Source organism: Falco biarmicus, chromosome 1 (assembly GCF_023638135.1).
Source record: "Falco biarmicus isolate bFalBia1 chromosome 1, bFalBia1.pri, whole genome shotgun sequence".
Taxonomy (NCBI): Eukaryota; Metazoa; Chordata; class Aves; order Falconiformes; family Falconidae; genus Falco; species Falco biarmicus.
In genome coordinates this window covers 38,695,658-38,717,480 of record NC_079288.1, presented here as the reverse complement: position 1 = coordinate 38,717,480, position 21,823 = coordinate 38,695,658, and the positions used below count along the sequence as shown (strand labels likewise).

General features: G+C 49.6%; 2 protein-coding genes across 4 annotated transcripts; both read left to right on the top strand.

Annotated features, from left to right (window-relative positions):
* The first annotated feature begins 257 nt into the window (after positions 1–257).
* Positions 258–8,957, top strand: GSTT2B (glutathione S-transferase theta 2B). The gene is made up of 5 exons (XM_056328849.1): positions 258–417; positions 3,176–3,263; positions 3,973–4,123; positions 4,671–4,847; positions 5,406–8,957. The coding sequence occupies exons 1-5, from the start codon at positions 300–302 to the stop codon at positions 5,610–5,612; spliced, it is 741 nt and encodes a 246-aa protein (XP_056184824.1). The 5' UTR covers positions 258–299; the 3' UTR covers positions 5,613–8,957.
* A 1,037-nt stretch (positions 8,958–9,994) lies between these two features.
* On the top strand, positions 9,995–21,823 carry LOC130144732 (glutathione S-transferase theta-1). Of its 3 annotated transcripts, none has more exons than XM_056328829.1 (6): positions 9,995–10,685; positions 10,827–10,883; positions 14,801–14,888; positions 15,975–16,125; positions 18,346–18,522; positions 19,544–21,823. In XM_056328829.1, the coding sequence occupies exons 1-6, from the start codon at positions 10,190–10,192 to the stop codon at positions 19,742–19,744; spliced, it is 1,170 nt and encodes a 389-aa protein (XP_056184804.1). In that variant the 5' UTR covers positions 9,995–10,189; the 3' UTR covers positions 19,745–21,823. The 3 variants fall into 3 exon arrangements, with proteins under 3 accessions (XP_056184804.1, XP_056184792.1, XP_056184814.1); XM_056328817.1 differs by having other exon boundaries at positions 10,526–10,701; XM_056328839.1 differs by lacking the exon at positions 10,827–10,883 and having other exon boundaries at positions 10,526–10,701.

The following is a 21,823-nucleotide window of genomic DNA, read 5'->3' as shown; positions in this document are numbered from 1 at the left end:
GCTTTGGCTTTCCTTACCATTAGGTAATTAAGGGCAGTTATTAAGACAAGCCCGTGTTCAAATTAGGGGTGGCAGCACCTGGTTGGAACCGCGCCCGGAGGGGTGCCGTCACCCCGGGCAGCGCTGTGCCCCCCCCCCCCCCCCAGGAGCAGGGCCCCCGGCGCACGCCGGGCCGCAGCCGGTGGGGCGGGGGGCGGGCGGGGGCTGCGCGCTCCGCCCCCGCGGGAGGGCCCGGGCGGCTCCGCCTCGCCGGGCAGAGCTGGGTAGAGCGGGGCAGTCAGGCCGGGCCGGGCGGCGGGATGGGGATGGGGCTGGAGCTGTACCTGGACCTGCTCTCGCAGCCCTGCCGGGCGCTCTACATCTTCGCCCGCAGAAACAACATCCCCTTCGAGTTCAAGCAGGTGGAGCTGATGAAGGGTGAGCGGGGCCGGGGGGGGGATGCGGGCTGGGGGGGGGGGGGAGGTGGTCCTGGGCCGCCCTGCCGTGGCCCCCCGGGCTAGCGGGATGCCCAGCTGCTCGCCCCGCTGGGCCGGCCGTGTCCCCTGGCCCCGGGTGGGAGCGCGTTGCTCAGTCGGCCCGTCAGTGCGGGGTGCTGGGGGGGGCGGCCCGCCGGCTGCGGGGGCTCCCGCCTCAAGGCAAAACCAAGACGTAGTTTCTAAAAACCCGGGTTGTGAAGTGGCGGCCTCGTGCCTGCGCTCCTGTGGGACAAACGCGACTCCGCGAAGGTGTGCGGGGTCTTTGAGACTGGCCCCGCCCCGGCAGCAAATGGCTCTTGGAGGCAAGGCCCGCGCTGCTGAGAGCAGCACCCAAGGGTGTGCGGGGTCTGAGGCCATTCCCCATGCGGGTGGCAAACAACAAGCGACACAGATGGGACGTTCACATCTGGGCGAGGGCAGCCGAGCTGTGTGCTTCGTGCTCTGTAATTCAACTTCCTTAGAAAACTTCGCGCGCTGATAAGCAGTGGCGGCGGCTGCGGTAGCTTTCCTCCTCCTCATAGCAGCAACAGCCCCTGGGGAAGGGTTCTCATGCAGAGAGCACTGCTGTCCACCCGTGTGCAGGTAGGGCAGGACAGCCACCACACCACGGGGGGTTCCACCAGGCCAAGCTGGTTGTGGCTGGGGGGTGTTGGGAGGGTTGAGGACACACTTGCAAAGACAGCAAAGGCAGTGGAGTGAGACATAACAGCCACCGGGGAGCTGAACTCTGCAAAATGAAGAAGAAAAGGTGGGTTAGTTTCTATTAAAACCAACTGTTACTCGGTAGGAGCCTGCCCAAGAGGTATAGTGTATTTTCACTAAAGGATGCCCAAAGATCTGTATCTTCTTTCTTTGTAACTGAAGCTGGTAAAAGCTAACCTTCAACCTCCCCAGAGCTCTGCTGGATTTGAAATTAAGGTAATGTCTTGGGCATAAAAATGCTGTTGTAAGTAATGCTTAAAAGCAATGAAAGATGAGAAGGCTTCTGGGGCTAAAATTGATAAAGGAACAAAAGAGGCTCCAGCTTGTGACTCAAAGAAACCTCAGGCGTGTTGTGGTTTAGTCTCTGGGTGTTCCCCTGCACACCCTGTGCCTTGATTGCACCTTACTATGGCTTTCCCCCGAACTGGCTCATAAGAAACAATTTTGCTATTGTTTGTAGCTGGGGGCAGGCTCATCTAACATCCTTCCCTTTCTTTTCCCTTAAATAAATTGCTGTGAGGAGACACTGGTGCAAAGGAGAGGAGACTGGCAGGCAAGCAATGAGAGCATCAAGGAGAATGGAACAACTGAAATGCATGTATTGGGAAACTGAGAAGAAGGAAAGTGAATTAAATCAGTTTCCCAGTGCTCCATGCCCTGAGGGATCAGTGCTTGATCTTGGTCTAGGATTTAAGATGGGTCATTTGGCTCACAGGAATGCTTGAGGTGCGTCTCATTCCTGCAGCGTGCACACCTCCCGTGCCATGGGGAAGCACTCCTGGTATCTGCAGCTGAGTTTAACCTGGCATCCAGCTGCTCAGCACACGGGTATGGGCGTACCAGCCCCGAATGAGCGCTCACTCGAGGATGTGGTCTGGGTGGCCTCGCTGCACTGGTACCCATCACCACACAGTACATGAGGACCAGGTAAGGGAACGTGTACTCAGGTTTGAACCTGTGGGTTAAACGTGTTCCCCCAGGAAAGCTCTTGGCCCCCCAGCAGGGTAGGTCTCAAGGAAATGGGAGAAAGAGTGAGAGTGGATAGAAATTACACAACGCTCCGGGTACACCTGAGGACCTGGAATCTGCACACTGCGTGCAGGAAATCCCAATCTTTTTGAAAGGAAGTGGGATAGACAGGCCGTGAGCCAGCTGACAGGGAAATAGTCACAAACCGGGTTTGCCAAGTACTGGAAGAACTAAAACCCCTCCCAGAGCACCTCCTCTGGCACAGAGATTCCCAGGTGACTCACATAGCAGGACGTGGAGAAGCCTGAATACAGAGGTACATAGGTGTGACTGCAGCCAGCGGCTGGGAAAGCCTGGCACGAATGAGTCACACAAAACAAGGTTTCTGGGACTGGGTTCAAATGTAATGGAGCACGTTGAGACCTCAGGTGAACAAAGCACCTTCTCCTGTCAGATTCACTGCCTGCCTTTCAGGGGGGACCTATAAGATAGCTTAAAAGCAAACTCAAATTCATATATGCTCTGGTAAAGGATATGCAAAACGCAGAGAGCAAGCTGATTGATAGATCTGTAATGAAGTACCCATGGCTTACCTTCCAGAAAAAAAGAAAAAAAACATCTGCTTTCTCACTCTGTGGTTCACATCTCTGATACTGAGATCCCTTTCCTCCAAGGTGCTTGGTGTTCACTCTGGGTTTGTGCAGGACTGGTACCTCCAGGCACAAACTTCGCACTGATAGAGCCCTGAGTTGACAAGCACTGTTGGTATGAAAGGACTCTTAACCATTCTGACCTCTGTGGAGCCTTGGTTCTGGTATGTTGGCAATTAGCAAGTAAGCTGACATCATAGGGCAAACTCCCTATTCACCCTGTGGCACTTTTTGACTGCTTATAAACTTAAACAAGAATACATTTTCACAACCAAAGCCAGGAACTCAAGGCCAGATGGTCCCCAGAGACCCCTTGGGTGTTTGCAGACAGGTCCTGAGTATCCTTTGCCAGGTAAAATTTCTCGTTTCCCTCCCCAGGGCAGCACAGGACAGAGGAGTTCCGGAAGGTGAATGCCCTGATGAAGGTGCCTGCTCTAAGGGATGGTTCTTTCACCTTAGCAGAGAGGTGAGGCTCGAATAAGCTCAGACCCCTACTTGCAGTATTGTTTATCCTAATGCTTGGATTCTGCCAGTGCACTGTCAGTCTCTACTGGGACTCCCAGTAGAGACCGACAGTGACTCCAGTCCAGGCAGTTGTTTGCCTCCTTCCTATCTGTTCCACTTGAACATGAAATAAACCTGTGTTTCAAGAGAAGCTTTCTCATGTAAGTGGCTTGAAGAGCATTGATAGTGGAAAAATCTGTGAGCTGCTGCTCGGAGCTAGCTTGCATGAAGGCAGTGTTTCTGAGCTTAAATACCTGTCCCTGTGTCCTCCTGCTCCCTGCCTTCAGCTGGAGGTCAGTGCAGTAAACCCGGCATAAGGCACCCGCTGCTGGCTGGTCAGGCAATGCAAAGCTCAGATTTGGTATAAACTCATTCTGTGGCTCATATTTGCTCAAAAACATTGATGGAGTAGCTGTACCAGCAGGCCACATCTGTCTCACTGGGCTGATGTATCATATAATTGCTGTCCATGAGCAGCTGGTCAAGCCAGCACAAACTATCTCACATCTCACGCTGTGCCTTGCTGGCCGTTGTGTCCTGTGCTTCTGCCTGGCTCAGACCAGGGCTGTATTGTTGCTGGTCCAGCAGTGCAAAAGCTGGGGAAAGAAGAAAGGACACAGTGCTTTAATCTCAGATTATCAGCTTACCAGCCTGTCTTGCTCTCTGGGCAGCATTGCAATCCTCCTGTACCTGGTGCGGAAATTCAAGACTCCTGATCACTGGTACCCTTCTGACCTGCAGAAAAGGGCTAGGGTTGATGAGTACCTGTCATGGCAGCATGTCAACATTCGTGGGAAGGGGAGCAAGCTGTTCTTAACAAAGGTAAGACCATTATATACCAAAAACCAAGTGCAAAGAGATGTGAGTGCAACAGCCCTCCCATGTGCAGGGCCTTTCTGAGCAAATGTACAAGCCAGGTGACAGACAGGAGCAAAACTAGGTCTGGAATTGACTCAGCTGAGCCTAACTGAAGTGGCCGAATCCTTCATGCTGCAGCCACAGCTCTGTGAGGTCCAGAGCCATCCCGCCCTGCGTGAGCAGCTGTCACCAGACACGGCTGCTGCCTGCTGCCCAGCTTCACGGAAAGAACGAGCCTCTCCCTGGAAAACAAAGTGCAGTTGCTTGCAGATGATGCAGCCTTCCTTTGAGAAGAGACTCTCGTGGTTGAAATTTCAGACTTTCTAGGGAGGAGGCAAGGACAGGCAGGAAGCAATGGCTGACATTAATGGTACTCCGTCAAAGGAGGTTAGCAGTACCAGTTCTCCTCGAGCATGGCTGGTGAGGTGTCCTCAGAAGGTGGCAGCAAGAGGGTGTGGACTAAGTTTAGAGGAAAACATGTAAAAAGCGATGTGTTTCTCCTCCCTGCCAGGTGCTGCTGCCTATGCTCACAGGCCAGCCGCTTTCTCCAGAGAAACTGGAAGCAGTTACTGAAGAGCTGAATGTTGTCCTGAAGCAGTTTGAGGAGAAGTTCTTGCAGGACAAGCCCTTCATCGCAGGCAGTGAGATCTCCCTGGCAGACCTTGTAGCACTGGTGGAGCTCATGCAGGTGAGCATCAACCCCAACGATGCCACTGGATATGGAAGCTGGGTGGTGGGCAGGCCAGGCCAAGCTGTGGCTGCAGCACCACCACCACCTCCTCAAGGGCAGATGTCTCTCTCTGCAGTTAACTCTTTAGTGGAGTTAGATCTTGTTCCTTTTTGAACCATAATTAAGTTTGCCAGGGAACACCTACTTTAATGAAACCAGTTCTCTCTGTAAAGTATGGACAAAATTCCTCAGAAAAAGAAGAGAAATTACAAACCGGGCAGGGCAAGTACAGATATTTGGGAGAGACGTGTTGATGTGCATGGAGCTCTGTGTTCCTCATTAGGCAGTTCTTGGTCAGCTGTGGCAGGGCTCTTTCGCTGCACGTCCCGGGGGACAGCAGCTGCTGTGGATGACACCACTTGCTTCCTATGAGCCAAGAACAAGAGCTGAACTCCACCTAACGTGACGACTGGCTGCTGCCTTGAGCCAAAAGCATATTTATGCTTCGTTCTTGTCCCATCCCTGGTAAATGTGTTGTTTGACTCACGCCTGGGTTCTCTTGCTCTCTCTCTGCAGCCTGTAGGTGCTGGCTACGACCTCTTTGAGGAGAGGCCGAAGTTAGCAGCGTGGTACAGGCGGGTGGAAGAAGCAGTGGGGAAGCAGCTCTTCCAGGAAGCCCATGAAGGGATCTTGAACGCCAAGAACTTGACCGCTGATAAGATTGCACCTGAACTGCTGGAGCATTTCAAGCACCAGCTCCTAAAGCAGGCCAGCCAGAATTAGGGGGTTATGCTCTAGGTAAAAATCAATTATTTTGTGCAGGCTTATTGTAGTATTTCAGCATTTCTTCTAAAAATCATACAGAAACAGCATTCCACAAAATGCACTTCAGTCACAGCCTTTCTGCAACTTAGAAGGGAAGAAAACTACATCTTAGACTGCAGTGAGCTGCTTTCCCCTCTTATCCACTACAGGCATATAAGCTGTAGACGTATAGGCTTTCTTTTGTGCTCCAACACCACTGGATCTGCTTGAGGACAGAGGCGATTCCGTCCATGTGGGAACTGGGGCCAGTCAGAACCGCCCTTTCCATCCCTTTTTGAGTTTTACAGGTCGCAGCACTATAGAAAGAGCAAAGGTTTCCTGAGGGTATGGCAGAACAGATCTGTCGGAAACAAGGAAAAATCATTGTAGCAAATGGGCTTCACTTGGCAACACGCTCTGTAGGAAAATTTTTGCTCTTTAGTGAAGAGGCAGGTCAGGACCCTGCCCTTGGTGGGGACCCTGCCAGGGTTCCTAGAGCACCTGGCCACTGGAGGCTGCTGCCTCACCTGTGGTAGCAAAGGGACACAGCACCTAGGGGCAGAGGGGCTGCGCAGGTACCCAGGTGAGCCCTCCACCTTCTGGGAAAGACGGGATTAGTCCTCTGAATAAAGATCCTCAACCATAGACCCGTGCCTTGCTTCACAAAGAACAGGCTGCACAGTTGAGAAAAGCTGCTGCCGGCTATAGGGTCCCCCGCTGCAAACCATATCGGTGCTCCGTCCTTTCCCCAGAGTGGCTTTGCCAGCTCCAGGGAAGCCAGTTAAGCCGGGCTCTCTCCACTGGTGAGTGCAGCGTTAGTGGCCAGCCGGAGCAGAGTGCACGGTATATGTGACTGAGTAATGCTCCAAATCGTTAATGTTCCACTACTCTTCTGTCACGTCAGATTATCCAGTGAAGTTAATGGTTACATTTGCCGCATGTGGTAGCTCTGTTTGGATTTGTAATCAGGATTTGGAAGGAAGCAGCTGCAGAGTCATCTTCCACACCTGTGCTATACCCTTCACACCTCCCTCCTGTGTCCCTTTGTACCCTTCCTGTCCTCCTGTCTCTGTGACCTTCCATTTCCAGGTATGAGCCATGAGGAGGGTTCCGGTTTGCAGAACTGGGTTTTTCCTTCCTTGTTAAGCTCTGGTTGTATCTGGAAGTCTGTCTCTGCTGGCTGGTTACGGCATCCACAGAGGTGGCTGCATAGTATGCTCGGTGTGAGATGTCAGTCATCTTAGTGCAAGCCAAGTTAGTACAGTGCTCAGAAAAGGTGAAAGTAGCTGCTCAAACCAGTCTCACAGAGCCTTTCAACTGGACCTACTGGTTTGGGGGAGTGAGCCAACTGCCTCTTCTGTGTTTGTTTCCTGAGTAAACTTGCCCTTTAGTTCAAAAGGGCACTGTGAACCATGGCTTGCGACACATGTCCCTGCAGGCTGAGCTAAAGCAGCCAAGCAGGCCGGTCCCTTCTACTTTCCGTTCTTCCAACCTGCAGGAAATCCTCAATGTCAGCGGTGAAAAAGCAGATTTGCCCCAAAAGTCTTTCAGTTTCAGTGCTGACGCAGGCAAGGGTATTTGTCATCTTACCTGATTTTTTTATTGGCAAGTTTGTCGAGGACAGCCTATTGCCCTCCAGTTGGCAAAGTCAGTGACAGCAGCTTTCTTCTCACCCTGAGAGTGCTTGCATGGTTGGTGCCCGAGCAGCAACCTCTGCTGGCACTACCCCGCTGCCCTGCCGTAGCAGCTTGCCTGCAGTGCTAAGCCTAAAGAAGACGGCCTGTTGACATGATTCCGCCCACCACTTCCCTTCCTCTATAACCTGCAGCTTACCGCAGCCACCAGCTGGGCTTCTGCACACAGCTGAATGAAAGAGGTCCTTCTCCGCTACCTTACCAAAGCTGCCTGGCCTCACTGCACTCTCTCCTGTCAGCATCTTGGTACTTTGCCTAACTTTTGAATTCCTGACCTCCAACTTTTCCCTTTCTTGTAGAGAGCAAATTTCCTACCAGCACAATAAATGCCTCACACAGCTTCTGTTCAAATAGAAGCAGAGCAGAGAAATAATCAAAGTCAGAAGCCTAATTTAGAAAGTGCTAATTTTGACAGACTTCAAACTGGACTCGGTAGCAGAGCCGTTCTTGATACCCATCTCCCTGCAGAATCTCAAGATAGGGCTGCTGTGTGTGCAAAACCATTGCATAAGCCAAAGCAAATAAAGTGTCCTTTTTTTTTTCTTGTTTGTGATACTTGCAGCACAAGAGCTCCGTGTAAGACAGCCTTGAGTCAGTTTTCTGCTTGTTTGAATAAGGCACAAATTTCTTAAACGTCACCCCTTCTGTGCTCTTGCAAGGATGGCTGCCTTCAAACACAAGTTGGGGCTATGTTCAGAGCTCCTTGGCTGGTGCTTTTCTGCTGCTGGTGTCAGAAAGGGTAAACGTACTCTCCTCACTCCAGCATGGTCGTGGTGACAGGAAGAGATTTTAAATTGGTTTTCCCATAGTTTTCTCTGTCTGCTCTACCCATCGGAACCATAGGTTCACCCTCCCAATGCAGCTGGGTGCACTGATCGGTGGCATTTTGGGTCCTTCTGTGCATACAGAACAAAGCACCTCCCCAGAGTAACTCCCTCAATGGCACAGTTGTACAACAAATAAATCTGCCTTGTTTGTTTTTTTGCTCTAAATTGTGGCGATAAGGCATGTTGTCCTTGTACCTTGCCTTTTGCTGTCCCTCTACCTCCCTCACTTTGTTAATTTATGTCATTGAGTATCAGGAAAAAATTCTTCACCAAAAGGGATGTCAAGCTCTGGAACAGGCTGCCCAGGGAAGCAGTTGAGTCACCATCCCTGGAGGTATTTGAAAGACATGTAGATGTGGCGCTTGAGGACATGGTTTAGTGGTGGGCTTGGCAGTGCTGGGTTAATGGTTGGACTCAATGATCTTAAGGGTCTTTCCCAACCTAAATGATTCTCTGATTTGATCTTGGCTGGTTTCATCTCCTAGACTGACAGCCCCAAGAGCTGCCTACCAAAACCCAACAGGTTGTGCAAGAGTTTTGCCTGCCTCAGCGCAAGGTCTGTTCGGTGCCCACTCCCCTTTCACCTGAATATGGAGAGGGGTGACACCTCCAGTGAGGGTTTATTGTGCTGTTCTGCTTCAATTTCCTGAATTCTTGCCAGGGGCTGTTTGGAAATTGGTGAGAGCCTGTGATTTCTAGAATTGAAGCTGGGATACAGAGGATGGGAGGAATGTTTAAAAAGCAGATACACATCCCGAGACTTTTTCTAAACAAATAAGAAATAAACTGCAAAACTTACTGCATTTTTTCTGTGTTTGCTCCTGTTTCCAAAATGCTGATAGAGAATGCAAAGGCAGGAAAAATGGCCTTTGAGGTGATGGAGCCAGACGAAAATGCAGTGCTAGAAGCACTAGCCTAGAGCCGGGAATAATGCTGTCAAATGCCATACAACAGGACTAGATAAAAATCTCTCTTTGGTTGTGTGGGCTATGCCATGCAGCCAACAAACTGGAGAAAAACTCAAGGAAGCACAGCTTCTTGGACTGTTACTGGTGTAAAACCACATTCATGTTCCTTTTCCCCACTCCCTCAACATTTAAGACTTCTTTGCATTGAAGGAATTTGACATGAACTCAAGCACCTGCCACAATACTTGGTAAGCCTTCATCTCTGGCATGTTGGTGCTGCGTGTGGGTGCTCTGCAGTGTAAACGGCACTGCAGGGGAACTGACAGGTGTGCACAGCCCCTCTCCCTATCTGGCCAGGAAACTGGAAAACCTTTATTGTGCAGCTCTAAATCTGAAACATGACTGAAAACAGGCATGTGGTTCAGGAGAGCCTGTACTTCACATTGAGATGCAGCTTGTCCACCAGACTGACAGGCTCAACAGTCTAAACTGTGAGCCCCATTCCCAAGGCGTTTTCAGTGCTGAAGTCTCGGCAAAGTGGCATAAAGGGAAGCACCTGAAAGTGTTTCAGCTTGTAATTTATCCTGTCAGTGAGCTCCCAGCTCAGTATCCAAGCTAAAGGAGCAAGTGATCTTCCAGTCCCCTCTCCCTGAGGTTCCTGTGGCTCTTTCCAAGGATTTGTACGTGACACGCAGGCTCTCTGGCACAGCACTGATAAAAAGGTGTCAGCTGAGCCGAGGTGGGTTTGACTGGGGGTGACTTTGCTCGGAGTGGTCCAGCGGCTGTATCTCCCAGAGTCCCAGACGTCCCTGTAGTCAGGCAGCACATTGCCCTCCCGAAACCACACAGCTGTGGAATGCTGCGGGCTCCCTGCAGGGGCTTGAATTCAGTCCGAGCTTCTTTAATTCTCTGCTTGCGTGGAAATCTGAAATGACAAATACCAGGGAGAGAAGAAAGGCACCTCACTGTGTGTCCGCAGAGGGAATGCCCCAGGGAAGCCATCCACCTTCGCTGCCCTTCAGGCGTCACCTGGCAGCGCCGGGCAGGGAATAGGTGACCAAGATTTTCTTCGGAACTGCAGCCCACCGAGAGGCAGCGGGGGCTCGGCGCTGCGGCCGGGAGCCCCGATGGCAGCGCGGATACACCCCTGCGGCCCTGTCCCGGGGCAGCGCCGGCCCCCAGTGCTCCGCACCGCCCTGCCTTTGGGGGCTGGCAGCTCCCACGGGAGCTACAACGGGACCTGCCTCCCTGGAGCGGGCCCACGGGCACCGCGCCGGCCCCCGCCCGGCCCGGAGCCCCGTGCCCCCTCCCCGCCGGGCAGGCTCCCCCGGGGCCCGTCGGCCCCCTCCCGTCCTCGTCCCCCGGGCGCTGCCGGCCCTGCCCCGCGGCCCCCGCCTGCCCCCCCGCCCGGCACAGCCCGGGGGCGGGCACCTCCCGGCCGCGCACGGCTCGGCCCCCGCCGGCCCAGCGGGGCGGCCCCGGCAGAGCGGCGGCAGGCGGGCTCCCCGCGGGCCGGGCCGCAGCAGCATGGGGCTGGAGCTGTACCTGGACCTGCTCTCGCAGCCCTGCCGCTCCATCTACATCTTCGCCCGCAGCAACAACATCCCCTTCGAGTTCAAGCAGGTGGAGCTCTTCAAAGGTGGGACGGGCACGGCCGCCCGCCCGCCGCTGCGCTGCCCCGCGGGGCGGCGGGGGGCGGCGGGCGGCGGGGCCGGGGCGGGCCGCAGCCCGCGGGCTCAGCGCCCCTCTCTTGGCTCTTGGCAGACTCGGTGCTGGGGAAGAAGCCGGCGGCGGGGAGCGGCGCGGAACAGCCCCGCGCAGGTGAGGGGGGCGAGGAGTACGGCGCCTCCCGTCGGGGCGAGCAGAGCCGGGACGGGCCGCGCTGGGCCCCAGAAGCGGCGGCCGCTCCGGTGCCGGGCCGCGCCGCCCGCCGCGGGACTCGCCCTCACGGCGCCCGGGGGCCCCGCCGCCTCCTCGCGCCGGAGCGCGTCCCGCTGCCGGGCCGTCGCGCCTCCAGCCCCCGGGAACGGGCGAGCTGCGGAGCCGGCGGGGCTGCTCCACCGGGAGGCTCCGTCCCGTCCCGCCCGCTCCAGGTCAGTGGCGATGCGGGGGGCCCGCGCCTCGCCCGGGGGAGACGCTTGAAGCCCGGGAGGCCGCGAACCGCCGGCGCTGCTGGAAGCGGGACAGTAGCGCCCGTTGGCCAGAGGCACGCAGCGGTGCTGGGCCGCGGCCTCGCCCCGGTGGGCGCTCCGGACGGGGCCCGTCCTGCCCGGGGGGCGTGAGGCGGGTCAGGCCCACCCAGGCTGGCATCTGGCAGCGGGGCGGCTGGCAGCCCCCCGGGGACCTCGGTGGCTTTGCGCCCATGCTGTGCTCAGGGGCCTGGGTACAACGGGCCGAGTAGGCAGCTCTGAGTCCCGGAGAGGCCTGGTAGCTGTGCTGCGGCTATTTTTGTGGATCCCCAAGGAATGTTCTTCCAGCCATTTCTAGAAAATTAGTCACAGTGACAGCCGAGGAGCACGCAGGGAACGGTGTGTGTAGCAGGAACACTCAGCTGTTCAGACTTGTCCAGCTGTATGACTATCGTCCATTTCCATACTGCATTTTCCTAGTAAACTGGAGGGTTTTTTGGCCTAAGGCAAAGCATAGTACTTGGAAATCCTCAGCTGAAGAGGTGATTAGGCAGGGACATGATTGGCAAATAGGCTGATTTTTTTTTTTTTTTTTCCTTCCTACTTCTGTAAAATCTTGTCCACTGCTCTTTTTACCCACCAGAAAATCTTTCCTACACTATGGCTTATGTTTAAGAGTTCCTGCTGTGTGCAGCCTGGTCCACTTTTTGACGGCATGTACTCTGCTAGTTAAAGTTACTCCTCAAAGCCCAGCAATGCACATGGCGTGTGTATATATATCCTTGGGGGACATCAAGAACAAATTACACCAGATGCAACTGATGTTAAACAGCACCGTAAGTCAAGTCAGCATCATAGGAATGGTAAAGATGGGCCACCTAATACCACTAAACAAAAAGGTTGGCTCTGCTTGATGGGAGAGAGGCACAAGTTTAAACTCTGCAAAAGGGCATATACAAATATTCGTCTCTCTTTTAATACAATAAGCTTTCAGTCCCTGTGAAGCAACCTGGAGCTGGTGTTCATAGGAAGGCTTTTATCAGTTTGCAGCTCAGTTGCAGGGTCTTGGACAGGTCTTTCATGTCTGTGTGCAAAGGCCCAGTACAAGCCGAGGCAAATAAGGTGCATCTCTGGGCTGCACTGCTGGGCAGTCTGTGTAACAGACACTGACCCACCGCCCAACCTGCTGTAATGACGTTAGCCCTATCAGGGGGACTAATGTTCAGTATTCCTGCTAGGGCTGCTGCACAGCGAAAGCAGGCTGCAATCCGATTCAAGCTGCCCTCACCCACTGCTTACTTCTCATGTTGTTGTTTCTTTAGTTGCCCACTACCTTGAGTAATAAACACAGACAGCAGGACAACCAAACAGCTAGGTCTGAGAATTGGATGCTCATTAGCTGTAAGCATTAATGACTTGCTTTATGTAAGCATATGTAAGCATAATGACTTTCTGCTGCATGCTTCAAAGGACCGCCAGAACTCTGCGGATCTCACCAGAGCTGGGGGTGTGATGACCACTGGCCTTTGGAGCCCTTCTAAAATCACAGGACCAAGAACCTTCCTGGAGCAACTCCTTGCATGGCAGTAGATTTGCACAAACTTGCCTCACTGTTTTTAGGATAAAAATCATGGGTGTAAGCCACTTTGTCCTTGTACTTTGCCTGCTGGCTTGATTTTGGGGGATTTTTTTAATATGTATTCAAGTTTCTCAGTTATTAGGCTTAACTTGAACTTTCCATCTGGCTCTTATTCTTAAGGAGCCCTTTCTTCCTACCTCTCCTGACAGTGCTGCCTGGTTCTGCTGTGCGCATGGAATCTCTTACCCAGCTAAGCTGGAGGCCACCATCACTGCAGGTAGCCAGAGACATTTCCCAGTGAGATGGAAGGCATGGCTTTGAGTCCCTTCAGGCAGCAGATGGATGTGAACCTTAGTCTCCATGGAAGCTACTTAACACAGGAATTTAAAAAAGCATTTCTTATAAATAAAGGTAGAGGCTAGTCAGCTAGGAAGGAGAACAGGGTGGTAATGTTTGCTCTACTTGATTTGCCTCATTATGTGAAATCAATATTAGGAAGCAGCCTGTAATTTGTAATGCAGCCACCTTTCTTTCTCCCACCCCCTCCCAAAGCCAACTGCAAATAAACTAGTCTAAAGATAGTCCAAAGGCTGGTTTTATTTCTTGGAGACTATTTCCTGCTGCACGTTTGTGCAGTAAAGCAGATGCTGCTGCTGCCTCCTAAATGAGGGCAGATAGTTCTTGGGTATGTTGATACAACGTGTCTTAGCTAATGGCCGTTTTTTAAAAAAAAAAAACAAAAACAAAACCAAAGGGATTTTTGTATAAGACCACCTGCTGGTCATGCTGATTTGATCAGGATTTGTGCCCTAGATGTCCCATCTCCTCTAGAGAGCAGTTAAGCAAAGGAAACTCCTCACACCTTTTCTTATATGTGTTCCTGGACTTTTGTACAATTCCCTGGCATTTAACGGCTGATTGGCAAGTCCAGTGCCAGCAGGCAAACTGAAAACCTGATTAGATAGTCAGCTGTTAACGCCTCCAAACTCCAAGGAACTGTGGAGTTTAAACTTTTATGGGATGGTGTCTACCTCCTGACAGAGGTAGGTCGACGTACAGAGCCAGGAGTAATGCAGGGTTGAGGTGTTTGAGCTCCCCTGCCCCTAGGGAGTATCCACTGTAGCAGAGTGAATTATTTCATGCCCCTACTGTTGCATTGCTGGCATTCGTGTTTTTCCCATCCCAGCAAAAACGCAGGAAACGTCCTCAGTTGCATGTCTGCCGAGGAATCAGCTCTGTTGACAACATTTACTTTATTTGTAAATGCTCAATTCCCTCTGCTCTTCAGAGACAGACAAACAGGAAAAAGGTTTTGCTCCCTGTGTCTATAACCCAGCTGGGTTGTCTTTGATTAATTAGCGGCTGCAGTGATCTCGGTGGGCACAAGGCTTTTCAGTTGCTTTCCATCATGAATCCATCCTAGCTAGTCTCAGCCGCACTTACAAACTGCAGGAAAATTAATATTTTTTTTGGTGTTGCCTGTGGGAACAAGAGCAGGAGTAGTGACCATCTGCCCTTGTTGGGACGGTCTCTGCATGCAAACTAAACTTTTCCAGACCCCGCTTCCTTGGCAAATATTAAGTATTTTGTAGGTGCTCAGTTGTCTTCATTCTAACTTCTGTCTTTTCCCCTACCCTGTCTCTAAAGCTGTAGGACAGGGTGTTCTCAAGTCAGCTGTTTCTGGTTGCCTGCAGTAGTGTTTTCGATACCAGTACCCTCACTGTGGTCTCTAAATGCCTCTCTGGGAGTGATTTTTTTTCAGTCAGTTTTGCAAGTATTGCTGGTACCTGAGTCAAGCAAGAGAATTCCTATATAAAAATGTGAACTGCTTCATGCTATGTGCCTGGCCGGAGCCAGCTGCCCCCCTGCAGATAGCTTTTACACTGACTCTTCCATTTCATTACCTTTTAATTGTGAAGTACGACCACGTAGGGAAAACCTGGGACTGTCCCATTGGCTACAGGTATTTAATTTTATCACTCACCAGCAGATACACTTCTAACCTCTGACTTGTCTGTTCGTGTTCTTAGGGCCATCAAATAGTGAGGGAGCTGGCAAAGTCAACCTCTTGAAGAAAGTACCAGCGCTAAAGGATGGAGACTTCACGCTAGCAGAATGGTAAGAACTCAGTCCTCAGACTTTCTTGGGTACCAGCAATCTGTGCAGCACTGGGAGACGTCATTCCCGCTGAATGATTCAGAATCATGGAATTTCTGAACATGTTGGTTATTTTTAATAATGAAACTGCATTTGTTTTGTTTCTATTTTCTGTTTGAATTACCTTTCAGAATGATAAATGAGCTGACTTAACTTCTTGATCTTACCCTGAATTCACTTACCTCAAAATGGATTTATAAACATTTCTGGGAAATGCTTAAAGCTTATAAAAAATCCCTTTTACCCTAGGAAAAAATTTCTATTTATCTGATTTAGTCATAAAGGCCAAGTGAACACTTACAGAGATAAAATTTAGGTTTGACATTGTAAGATTAATATGGAGACTGATTAATGGTGCCATAATACTGAAATAATTGAACTATAGTAGTATCAGCATTTTAGAAGGGTCTGCATTTTCTTCCATTTTGTCAGCACAGGATTTTCTGTGGCATCTCTTTTTGGAGTAGCAGCTTACATATTGCTGCAGATGACTAAGATATTTTTCCATCTGACTTCTCTGGCCAGTTGGTGGAAGTATAAACATCTGGGCAAACACAGAAAGATTCTGTAGGCTGTCCTTGCTGTGACTTCCACTAACTTCAGTGGAAGCTGCTGGCTAGGGACAGATCTGATGAAAAAGCAACATAAACCATCAGAGAGTTTCGTTTAGTCCACAAGCACATAAACACGCGCAGCTCTCAGAGAGATGGGTCATAACAGTTGAGGAACAGGAGGGTTTAACATTGCTGATAGATGATTATGGAAGTTTATGGTTTGTTTACCCCAGTACTGTCCAGCAGTCCTCTGCACCACAGAACAGTGCCATGATTCTCCAGCAGGTTAACATTTTCATGGGAACTAAGGTGATTAAGTGCTGTCTCTGGTGTCGACATGAATCAGATGCCTAGACTCCATCAGAAGTCCCAATCTGAATGCTTTTTAGTGGAAGCAGCAGGTTCAGAAGGGGCAGGAGAGGGAGCTTAGGTGACAGCATTCTGCATCATGAATCCCTGACCCCTTTCTTATCTCTTCTTAATATCTGAGCAGCACTGCCATTCTTCTGTATTTGAGTCGAAAGTACAACACTCCTGACCACTGGTACCCATCAGACATACAAAAACGGGCCCAGGTAGATGAATACCTCTCGTGGCATCACGCTAACATCCGGGCTAATGCTCCTAAGACCATGTGGATCAAGGTAAGGAGACCGAATACTAAAATGCAAGTAGAGTGATGTTTTCTCAGCAGAATACTGAGCATTTGAACAGCCCCAATTTGGAGAGTTTGTCATGCTGGAATAACAAACTTAGGCCATTCCTAGCTGAAAGGAGCTGTCAGAGTGTTCCTAATTGCTCAACATCAGGATCTGGCAAAAGCAGCTTTGGTCATTTTGGTTTTTTCCCTTGAAGTAGGTCTGGTTTGGAAGGTCTCAAAGCCCAACAGACTTCCATTGTCTGGATGGGTGAATGAATATATAACAGATTGGATATTGCCTCCGAGGGCCTGCCCCTCACTGCACAGCTGTGCAGAGTTTGCACGTAGGTTTTGCTGCCTTGGTGAGCATGTGCTTTGTTGCTGGAAGCAGAAAGGCTTGCATTCTTCACAATTCCCTGCAGCCCCATCAGGGTGGAAATCCAGAAGGAGCATTCTGCTTCCAGCACACTTGGGTGCTTCTCTGAAATGGGCTTGGGAATGGAATAGAGACACAGACAGAATGGCAGAATTTCTTTATTCAGTGTGGTCAGAACAGTTTACATTTAGGCAAAATTAACAGAATCACCCTGAGGCAGAAGATCATTCAGTATCAGATGATTTTGCTGGACACCTATTTCCAGCCAATTCACGAGACGCTTAATGCAACTATCCTTGAAGCGACCCAGGTGCAGATACAGCCTTGCAGGTACAGCTGTGGTATGGAATTTCAGATTAAATCAGAGTTGCCAGTAAACAGGTAAGAGCTTCACTCTTCCTGGGTAAAGTTTGCTTTTATTTGTGCCTAGCAAAGCATATCAAGACTCATTTAGCTTTTTGATTTATTGACATTTGAATTTTTGGCTGGAGAGCACAGAGAAGTGATTCAAATATGAGTCAGATTCATACAAGCAGCAGTTCTTTCCAGTCTCTGCAGGCTGTTACTGCAGTGCTCCAAGGGAAAGAAATCCAACTAATTGCTGCTGGTGATTAGATAACCCAGATACAGAAAAGGTCCTCAGAATCATTGAAAATAGGGAAACATAAACCCACCATATAACAGAAGGCGTATTAGCTAGACGTGGGAGAAGACAGGCTGCCCTGAGATACAGGAAAGGAAGAAGATGCTATTGAAACATCAACTCCAGCTGGAGATCCTATCATGCATAACTGGAACCACTTAGGAAGAGAACTGGCCATGATTTTCTGATGAAATAGATTTCACATGCATTTGGAAAAAATCCTGGCTTGGATTAAGCAACCCCAGCTTGAATTGTTGAATATACTAGCAGTAAGTAGAAATTCAGTCCACTCCCGCCGATGGAAATGTGTATTTTTAATTTTGCTTCTCTAAATAAACTATATTTATTTAGCTGTGGTGGGTGGAGGCTGCGTAGTTGTGAAACACTGTGGGCTCTGACAGTGCACACACCTCTGAATGCTGAAAAATCTCACAGAAAGGCAACTACCCCTTGTGCCAGCAAGTCCATGGAGAGAAGGACCGCACTTACATGATTGCTGTGGAAAAATTTCTAGTGGTTTAATGAATGATACTTGGGAGGCCACAGAAAGGATGGTATAAAAATGGTGCTTACCCACTCCCAGCCTCACTGGCTGCTGTCACACAGAGGAAAAAATTTCCTGCCTCTCCAGCCAGTGTTGATGCATTCCAGTCCCTCCTACTCTCCCTGCCACAGCCACCACCATGCCCTTCTTTCTGTCACCCCGCAGGACAGGCAGCTGCCTGCAGGCCTCCAGCACCCGGTCACACAATAGGGTGGACGGCAGGGGTGGGTGGTGGGCAGGCAGCCTGCTGACCCATCCTGGCAGGCTGTTGAAATGGAGGATATAGCAGGGATGACTGTGGCAGAGATTTGTCTTCCCTGGAGCTGTTGCCCATTCTTTCGGAACACACCAAGGTGGAGTGGGAGGGCGCAACTGCCAGGCACAAAACAAGATGAGTCCTTGACTTGGTCCCACACATTGCTGCCCATTACCTGGAGGTTGCTGTCACGGCACATCAGCCACTTAGGACTGCTTCTGTGCTCTGTGTCCACGAGCTGCTTGGAACTGCAGCAGCCCAGGAAGCTCTAGCATCGTGCCCTCCTGTGGCTTTGCTGCAGGATCACTGATGATCATGAGTAGGTTGTGGGGTGTAACTTAAATGACTACCACCAGATCCATGAGGAGACAGCCAGCTGTACTGTTAAGTCCCTTCTCTCCACAGGTGCTGATTCCTCTCTTCACAGGGCAGCCACTGCCCTCCGAGAAGCTCCAGGAGGTTATGGAGGGGCTGTCCACTTCCCTAAAGCAATTTGAGGAGAGGTTTCTGCAGGACAAGGCTTTTATCATCGGGAGTGAGATCTCCCTGGCAGATCTTGTGGCCATTGTGGAGCTGATGCAAGTGAGTGCTGGAGTGTGGTAAGGAAGACTCAGCACAAGGGAAAATAGATGCTGCTGGGCAGGGAGCGGTGCGGCATGTGGTAACACTTCACTGGAAGGAGGAGTGAGGGCATATCTCAACAGCACTGGCCTAAGACAATGAGAATATGAGAGTGGGTTCAGAAAACCAGTTTACAAAAAAAAAAAGCTGTCTGCAACAGATCTCTTTTGTTCCTCTTCTCTGACAGTACTTCTCCTTCATCCTTTATCATGATTTTATTTTTAACCTCCAGAGAAGGAGGTAATATACAAAAATGAGAAGCAAAAGCAGACAGGTCTGGTGAAATAAGAAATTGTATAGGAATATTTTTATCATATGAGCATACTCGTCTTCAGATGGTACTTGCCCATGCCATGTCTGGAAGATGCAAGACTGAGTCTTGGAAAGAGGCGATCAAATTGAAGTCTGTTACAAACTGGTTGTTCTCTGCCAGACCATCAGGGCCTGATCCTGCAGCCCAGAAGTGGTTCTTTCTCCCAGTTCTGTATTCCAGAGACTGAAAAATAGCAGTGCTGCTTCCCTAGAGCATTGTGTTGCAGAGAGTGTCACAGGCAGAAAGTAGAAGGGGGGTAAATTATATCAGCTAAGATGCCAGTTCATTTAAACACTTAGTGTTTTGTGCTGCGGTTTTGCTGTGTAATACAGCAGTCTGTACTGTGAACTGTGCAGTTGTCCCCGGAACTGTCAGCCCACTGTGTCTCCGTCGCTCATGATAAGCGGTAGTCATCTCTGCTGCTCCTAACAGCTGTGCTGGCACTCAGGAATTGACTTGTAAATGCTCCTTAAAATATAGGCTAGCTTCTGTGTCCCCAGATAGATACACCCGACCAGAGGAGATCTCCCTTCTTCCCAGTGCTCCTCTGTGAGCTCTTCTGCATTTTTTTCCTCGACCTGTACCTGCAGGTACACTGTTGGTGCCTGTTGTCTTGGTGAAGAAGTGACTGTCCAATGCCTTACTGTTGCCCTTTCCCCCTTTCTACAGCCTGTTGGAGTTGGTTGCGATGTCTTTGAAGACCGACCTAGGCTGATGGAGTGGCGCAGGCGGGTGGAGGATGCTGTGGGGAAAGAGCTTTTCTTCCAAGCCCATGAGATGATCCTCAATATCAAAGAAGTCAGCAACATTCAAATTGATCCACAGCTGAAAGAGCATCTGGCACCTGTGTTGATGAAGATGTTGAAATGAATTAACCTACCTTGATTTTTCTTGCCCTTTGGTTTTGGGTTTTTTTTTTCTTTCTCTGACCTCCAGTTCTACATGTTACTGGAAAGAGCACTGTAATTCTAACACAGAAATTGCAGAGTGTTTCCTCCCCTGCCAGGCCTTTTCTGCGTCTTTGGGGGTGGAAGCTGGGGAAGGTTCAAGACTTGAACCATTAAATTTATACAGAAGGCTGAGGCCCTACAGGTTTCTTAACATGTGCATCTGGGTTTTATTTCAGTGTCAGTCTTCTCAGAGATGGTAGAGATGTGAACAGTATTTCCTGACAAAATTTGAACCAGTCTACAAACTGGTAACATTAGAGAACCGTATAGGATGAGGATCATGGGTTTCATGTGTTTTAACATTTGCAGGTCCTTCTCAAGTGGCAAGCACTGCGAAGCATGCCTGATCCTCACCTTCCCAGCTTATCTGCACAGACAAGTACAGCACAAAACTACAGGCAGTCACAAAAGTGAAAAAATACTTTTTTTTTAAGTTTCTTATTGCTGAGACATCTTGCTTGGCTGTCCATGTACATTCCACACTTACGTTTGCCTTTAGGTTCCTGTGGGGAAGTTTCTTCATATTCATTTACAACTGTGAATCTTTGTAATTCTTGGTTTAACCACTACTTTTGATTTCTGAAAGCCTGGGGTTTGTTGGTGCTTAATCTGCCGGTACACATTTGGCAGGGTTTTTTCTAATGATTTGTGCAGTAAAGACCAAGCCACTTCAGAAAGCTGATGATGCCACAGCCTCCAAATAATTGCCTACCTAGAATACTCTATGCATATTATATAGGGAATACACTGAAAGAATGCATTCACAGTGATTTCTTGAAAGAGAATGTAACAGCAATCAGATTTTTTTTTTCTGCAGTAATACTGTAATAGCAATCCACATTTCTCCTAGAAAATGCAGAGGGATAATAAATCAAGACATGCTCTTCTGAGACTGTTTTGGATGGAAGTTCACAAAGTCAGTCACCCTGTGCAGCTGAAGTAATAAGAGAGATTTTGTGGCATTGAGCAACATATGCATCACAATAAAAGGGCAGAGAGTTGTTTTGGAGCTTTTGGGCTCTTTTTCTTGGCTGTGTTTATTTTTGGTTAGCTGTAGCTCAAATACAAAACCCTTTTGTATTGCAGCACAATTTACGAGGTTGAAAACAGCAAATTATAAAGGATGCAGAAACTGGTGGACTATATATCTGCATATTTCCATTCCTAAGTAGTTGTTGCCCTTGAACCTTTCCCTAAAATCCTTGCCTAAGAACTCTGTCTGTAAGAATATGAAAAAACAAGTAAATAATTCAGGAATTGCTTCTCTTGGTAATCAAATCGTTTCTTTTCTTTCCAGTGCTACTATGTCTTGGCTAGTGATGTGTCTGCTGGTGGGTTCTATAAAACCTGATTTGTTCTGGTGATGTTTTTCACTAAGGTTTCAGTTCTAGATACTACTGATGTAGTCCAGAGCTTATGGAGATCTTGAAATTCCCTGTCTGGAAGGAGGACATTATATACTTCAGCTTGCACTAGCAGGAAATTTTGTTTTGTGATTATGTTCTCTGTAGAGACAAGAGACCTGACTGAAGACCCTTTCTTTTAATGAACCAAACTACTAGAAACAGGCACATGTTTATTCCCACCCTTTTTTTCTTTTCTTCCCAGACATTAGCTGAATAATACGTTTTTATTGATGTTTTATTCACAAAATATTGTCTACAATTGAGTTAAATTTTAAGTGGGAAGTCATTGATTTTATAAATAATTTTTGAGAGTGGAATTGCTTAGTGGATGATGACACATGCACATGTCTGCAGGAAGGAAAAAGCTACCATGATTTTCCAAAGGCTAAGCATGTTTGAGACTACTTGCTGCTGTGCTGTTCTGTCTTGGTTCTATGTTCATTCCCCTACATGCATTTTAATCGCCTGCTCCAAGACAGAAACAATAAACCAAATGTCTTCAGTTTGTGAGGCCTTGGAACAATCTGCCATTCACATGGTGAACCATCAAGAGCGAAGGACAATGCATATCATTAAAAATGTTTGTGACGGTC